This window comes from Crocodylus porosus, unplaced genomic scaffold (assembly GCF_001723895.1).
Source record: "Crocodylus porosus isolate Cpor-Errol unplaced genomic scaffold, CroPor_comp1, whole genome shotgun sequence".
Taxonomy (NCBI): domain Eukaryota; kingdom Metazoa; phylum Chordata; order Crocodylia; family Crocodylidae; genus Crocodylus; species Crocodylus porosus.
This window is the reverse complement of record NW_017728925.1, coordinates 9,479,878-9,485,947: the sequence shown is the minus strand read 5'-3', so window position 1 is coordinate 9,485,947 and position 6,070 is coordinate 9,479,878. Positions and strand designations below refer to the sequence as shown.

The window sequence follows — 6,070 nt, the reverse complement described above, 5'->3', positions numbered from 1 at the left end:
CTCGGGGCCCGAGGGGGCCCCGGGGTGCCACCCCCCCTCCCCCTTCCCTTTCCCTAGCGAAGGATACGCAAATTGCGTACCGCCACCACCCGCCAGGCCCCGCTCAACGACCTCCGCCCTGCGGCACTGGCGTAATGGCTTCCAGAATCGGCCCCTTTTCCTGCCCCGGTGGATTGGCGCGCGCGCTTGCCCGTCAGGCGTTGATCCCGCCTCCCGTCACCCCAGACCAAAATCCTATTGGTCAAAGGTGCAGCTCCTCCTCCCCCCCACCGGTTGTTTCAGTTTAATGGGCCGTGCGCCTGTCAGTCAGAAGTTGTGGCCGCCTTCAGAACCCAGCTCAAGAAGCCATTGGGTACCGTCTGTTCCAATCAGAGCTCGGTAGGGCTCCAGTCTCTCCAGCTATTGGATCCGCCCTGCGACGTCAACACACAAGTGCGGGAGACCCATTGGGTCTGCCGCTGCCTTCTCCCCGCCTTCCTCGGCGGCCCCGCCAATGGGAATCCTCCCCTGCTTTCACGCCCACGCTCTCTCCCCTCCTACCGCGCTCCAGTGGCTGGCTCATTCCGATTGGTGTTGGCGTGCGTGTGACGTTAGGCGAGCGGGTTGGCGGAGGCTGTTGGCAGTGCGGCGCCGCCGGCCACGCGGCTCCTCACCCACGCGCTCTGATTGGCGGCAGGCGAGTCACATTGGTTGTGGCGGGAAACCGGAAGCAGGTTGAGTCATTTCCTCGCTGCCGCTCTGACTGAAGGACGAGGCGCCGCCATTTGCCGGCGTCTCGCGAGCCGGGGCATGCCAGGCCCGCGGCGCTCGCTGGCCTCGCCGGTGGTGAGCGGCGTGTTGTGCCAGTGCAGCCCCCCGCGCGCGGCAGCCGACGGCGGCGTCCCGGGCCCGCACGGGCGCGCGCTATGCGGGGCCCCCGAGCAGGAGCGGCGCCTCCACGCGCTCTTCCAGAAGCTGGACGTGAACCGCGACGGCGCCCTCTGCGTGCACGACCTGGCCGTGGGACTGGGCCGGCTCGGCCTGCACCGCACCGAGCGGGACCTCTGGGTGAGCGCCGGCTCGTGGACCGCGCAGGCCTTCCCCATGCCGTCCCCGCACGCCGGGCTGTCATCAGGGGGTGCGGGGTCCTTTTAACCCGTTGCCTGAGGGGGGCAGGCACCCAGAGATTTAAACGGGCCCCGAGCAGAGGTGTGGGTTTTCCGGAAGTTTTTCCAATGCCCTAAATAGCGCGTGATCTAATTTTGCATGTTTATGTGACTTATATGTAGTAAACAAAACTAAACTACATGAAACATGCTGCATTTACTACTCCCCCCACCACTAATCTGCTGTTTCAGTCCAAGTACCTGTTGCTGTTGGGACATGAAATGAACAGGGGGGTACTTTTTTTAATGTTATATTCAAAGCTTTATGTGGGAATCGATTATTTTTATTGGCATGTGTACTTGTAAAAACGTAAAGGCAGTACACAATAGCATGTACTTTCCTTACGTTGTTTGTTTTTAATGTAAGGGAAGAAGAAACAAAGCACTGAAAACTTGTTAACACACTGCTTTCAGCACATGCAAAGATGCTGTGCTTTGGTTTGGATTTGACCTGCACAGCCAATTAGGTGAATTCATAACTTGATTTTTGGTTTGGAGGATTAAAAGAGTGTATTTACTCTCCTACTTGCACATCAGAAAAACATATGAGTGAGTACTCTCTCACGCTTCCTAGGGATAATCACCTGAAAAAACATGAATTACAACTCTGAAACTGCAAAGCAGTGTTACCTGTGGGCTGCGCTCACACTGCGCTCCTGGGTGAGCCTGCACAGCCACACACGCCACATGACACACCTTAGGGAATGGTGCTGCCAGGCTTGCCTAATACTGTATTGGTATCCATTCGTTGTTACTGATGAATCTTGTGAAACAATGAATTTTTAGAAATGGAAAATTTTCCATGGAAAAATTAAGCACTGGAAAATTTTCTGTTTTGGAAAAATTTTCACCCTACATGTCTGGCCGCAAGAGCCTCCAAATGTTTTGCCTGACTGTGATCTGTCCGAGTCCTGTGCAGCAGAGGCAGGCTTCTGTGGTTTTCTGTCGTCAAAAAACAAGCAAAAGCAAAGAGTTGGTAGTTGTCAAGGTTTTAAAGGCAGTCTTGGTCACTTTTGACACTGAAACTGCAGTGACCCATGTGTTTCTGTTAGTGTCTGTGATTAGGTGTAAACTGAGCAAAAGCAAAGGTTGAAAAAATGTATCTCTTCCAGAAAAAAGAACATTTAAAAGCCCATATTTGTGTTACAGGGGTGTAGGTTGTAGCTGTGTTGGTCTAAGGACATAGGCAGACAAGGTTCTTTGGGTGAATCTGGTATCTTTTATTAGACCAACTTAAATAGTTGGCAAACAATTTTTAAGCAAGCTTTTGGGTTCAAAACCCCTTTGTCAGGCTAAGGAAGTTTCAGCAGTTGGTGTGTGGTCTTCCTGGATAGAATGAATAGTAAAGAAGCCAGAGGCTGGGCTGGTATGCATACGAGATGGGCAGTCAGTGAAGATGTAGATTGAGGAGTCAATGAGTGAGAGACAGGCGGGGGCAGGGAAGTAGGGGGATAAATAGTGGAGAGGTACATGGGGGATCATGTGTCATAAATCCAATGTCTATGTATAGTCCATGATTTAGTATCCACGAGGTTGATGAAGAGGAGTTCATAGGCTCGTCTGCGGGAAGTGTTGTGTAAGTTTCCTTTGAGGATCCGGACTGAGAGATTGGAAAGAGTGGTTTTCTTGTGAGAAATGTGCCCCCACAGGTAATTGGGTATTCCTGTCTTTGATAGATTTCCGGTACGCATTCATTCTGGTGCACAGTTGTATTTTGGTCTCTCCTACGTATTTTCCATTAGGGCATTCGGTGCATTGGATGAGATGCAGTACATTTCTGGAGGTGCAGCTGCAAGATCCGGGAATGCTGATGGCTCTGTTGTGGGGCATAGTAATTGTGGGGAGGGGTGGAGATGTGTTGGCAGGTTTTGCATGTCTTGTCATGGCATGGTCTGGATCCATTTGGTGCGTTCTGGGCCTGAGGAAGTTTGCTTCTGGTGACGAGGTTAGTGAGGTTCAGTGCTTGTTTGAAGGCTAGGATGGGTGGCTCTGGGAAGATCTCTTTCAGAATGGGTTGCAATTGTTTGAGGATTTTTTGTACGGGTTTGAGGGAGAGGTGATATGTCGTAACCAGTGGTGTGCGATTTGTGGGGGGGTTTCTTCTGGACTGCAGCAGTTCTTCACGTGGTTTCCAGGTGGCTCTTTCAAGCGTGCGATCTCTCTCTCTCAGAGAGTGTCCTTGTTGGGAGAAAGCCTTTCTAAGATCGGTGAGGTAACAGTCCTGCGTGCTCGCTTCAGTGCAAATTCGGTGGTATCTGAGGGCTTGGCTGTATATCACAGCTTTTCTGGTGTGTTATGGGCGATTGCTGGTTCTGTGCAGATATGTATGTTGGTCTGTGGGTTTCTTGTATAACGAGGTCTGTATTTTATCGTTCTGGATACCGATCATCGTGTCTAAAAAGGAGATGTTGGTGCTGGAGTATTCTAGAGAAAGTCAGATGGAGGGACGGTGATTGCTGAATTTCTGATGGAACTTGATCAGAGATTGCAGGTTTTCAGTCCAAGTGATGAAGGTGTCATCGATATATCTTAAGTATAGCAAGGGTTTGATGGTGCTGTTCTTGAGGAAGTCTTCATTCCGTTCAGAAAGACCACACACCAACTGCTGAAACTTCTTTAGCCTGACAAAGGATTTTTGTAACCTGAAAGCTTGCTTAAAAATTGGTTTCCAGCTATTTAAGTTAGTCTAATAAAAGATAGCAGATTCACCCAAAAAGCTTTGTCTGCCTATGTCCTTAGACCAGGGGTGGGCAAAATGTGGCCCGGGGGCCAGATACGACCCACCCGGCCATTCTATCTGGCCTGCGGGGCCTCTAAAAAAATTTAGAAAATTAATATTAATCTGCCCCGAGGTGCCTGTCATGCGGCCCTTGTTGTCTTGCTGAAACTCAGTAAGGGGCCCTCTGCCCAAAATAATAGCCCGCCTCTGCCTTAGACCAACACGGCTACCACTCACACCCCTGTAACATGGAAGATATCGAATTCAGCCATTTGAAATGGAAAATGTACAACATGAAAAAGAAAGAAGCCAAACTTAACAGCGACATATATTTTTGTAAGCCTATCCAAGAAGCACATCTTCGTTCCCCGAGCACTAAACATTACAGTCCTCTGGCTACTATACACAACTCCAAATACTATACACAACTCCAAAACTTCACTGCTATGCAGAAGTACGTCAGAGAAAATTAGAAATCATCTACTTCACCTAATCTACTCCAAGAGAGAAACTCTGGAAGGAAATCATCACATACTACAACAACTTAAAAGACAGAAATATAATCATCTTCCCTAATAATATACAATGGATACAAAGAAACTATGAAAAAAATTCTACAACCTTCATCCTACATAAAAAGAAGAAATGGAACAAATTACTCCAAGAACAAGTTCCCTAGCTACAAAACAACCGTCTGAGGAACACCACCAGCACCTTATGACATTCCAACCTCAGACTTGATGAAACATCAACCAACCCTCAAATATTATCAATCTCTCCACACACTTGCTTACCTAGACTGAAGAATCTGTCCTTTCTGAAGTCCTAAATTTGTCCAGAAAAATACCCTAATAAAATACTTCAGAGTGGAAAACTAGAAGAATTCTTCCGACACCTCCACCTCAAGGAACATTTCCATGACCAAACTGAATCCACTCCCAACAGCAACTCATCCTCTGAAAACATTCAGGAAAAGATCAACCCCTAAAACGCCCCTAAAAGTCAGATTGGACACCTCACAGTGGGCAAAACCCTAACCATGACCACTACATTGACTGCTTCAGGGAAAGAATAAACAATTAAATAATCAACAACACATGCCACCATAGCAATCTCTCTACCAGTGAAAAAGGCCATAGAAACTCTCCAGGAACTGGGGGAATGTCTGTTCACCACAGCACCCCAAGGAATGACAAGGTCGAATGGTCACAAACTCCTCCACGACTGTTTCAGGCTTGACATAAGGAAGAACTTTACTGTCCAAGCCCCCAAGGTTTGGAATAGACTGCTGCCAGAGGTGGTTCAAGCACCCACTTTGAACACCTTCAAGACACTATTGGATCTTCATCTTGCTGGCATCCTATGATCCCTGTTGACTTCCTGCCCCTGGGGCAGGGGGCTGGACTTGATCTTCTGAAGCCCCTTCCAGCCCTAATGTCTATGAATCTATGAACCTTCCCAGCAACACCCTCCTAGCCACCATGGACATTACCAGCCTATATACCAACATCCCACACCAGAGTGGCATCCAAGCCTGCCTTACATATCTGCAGGAACAAGATTACAATTCAGAATACGGAACCAAGGATATTACTGACATTATACACTTTATACTCGCACACAACTATTACACTTTTAATAACCAACACTTCCTCCAGACGATGGGAACAGCTATGGGCACCCAAATGGCTCCACAGTATGCCAACCTTTTTATGAACTACCTGGAAGAAGACTTCCTCAAGAACAGCACCATCAAACCCTTGCTATACTTAAGATATATCGATGACACCTTCATCACTTGGACTGAAAACTTGCAATCTCTGATCAAGTTCCATCAGAAATTCAGCAATCACCGTCCCTCCATCTGACTTTCTCTAGAATACTCCAGCACCAACATCTCCTTTTTAGACACGATGATCGGTATCCAGAACGATAAAATACAGACCTCGTTATACAAGAAACCCACAGACCAACATACATATCTGCACAGAACCAGCAATCGCCCATAACACACCAGAAAAGCTGTGATATACAGCCAAGCCCTCAGATACCACCGAATTTGCACTGAAGCGAGCACGCAGGACTGTTACCTCACCGATCTTAGAAAGGCTTTCTCCCAACAAGGACACTCTCTGAGAGAGAGAGATCGCACGCTTGAAAGAGCCACCTGGAAACCACGTGAAGAACTGCTGCAGTCCAGAAGAAA

At 48.4% G+C, this 6,070-nt stretch overlaps 1 protein-coding gene across 2 annotated transcripts in view; it reads left to right on the top strand.

Annotated features, from left to right (window-relative positions):
- Positions 1-743: 743 nt before the first annotated feature.
- The window catches only part of SLC25A25 (solute carrier family 25 member 25), a 43,619-nt gene continuing 38,292 nt past the window's right edge, over positions 744-6,070 (top strand). Inside the window, exon 1 of one of the 2 annotated variants that reach the window (XM_019540664.1) lies at positions 744-1,047. In XM_019540664.1, the coding sequence (XP_019396209.1) occupies positions 790-1,047 (258 nt within the window). In that variant the 5' untranslated portion in view covers positions 744-789. The remainder of the gene's footprint in view (positions 1,048-6,070) is intronic. The other variant, XM_019540661.1, reaches the window with a different exon arrangement.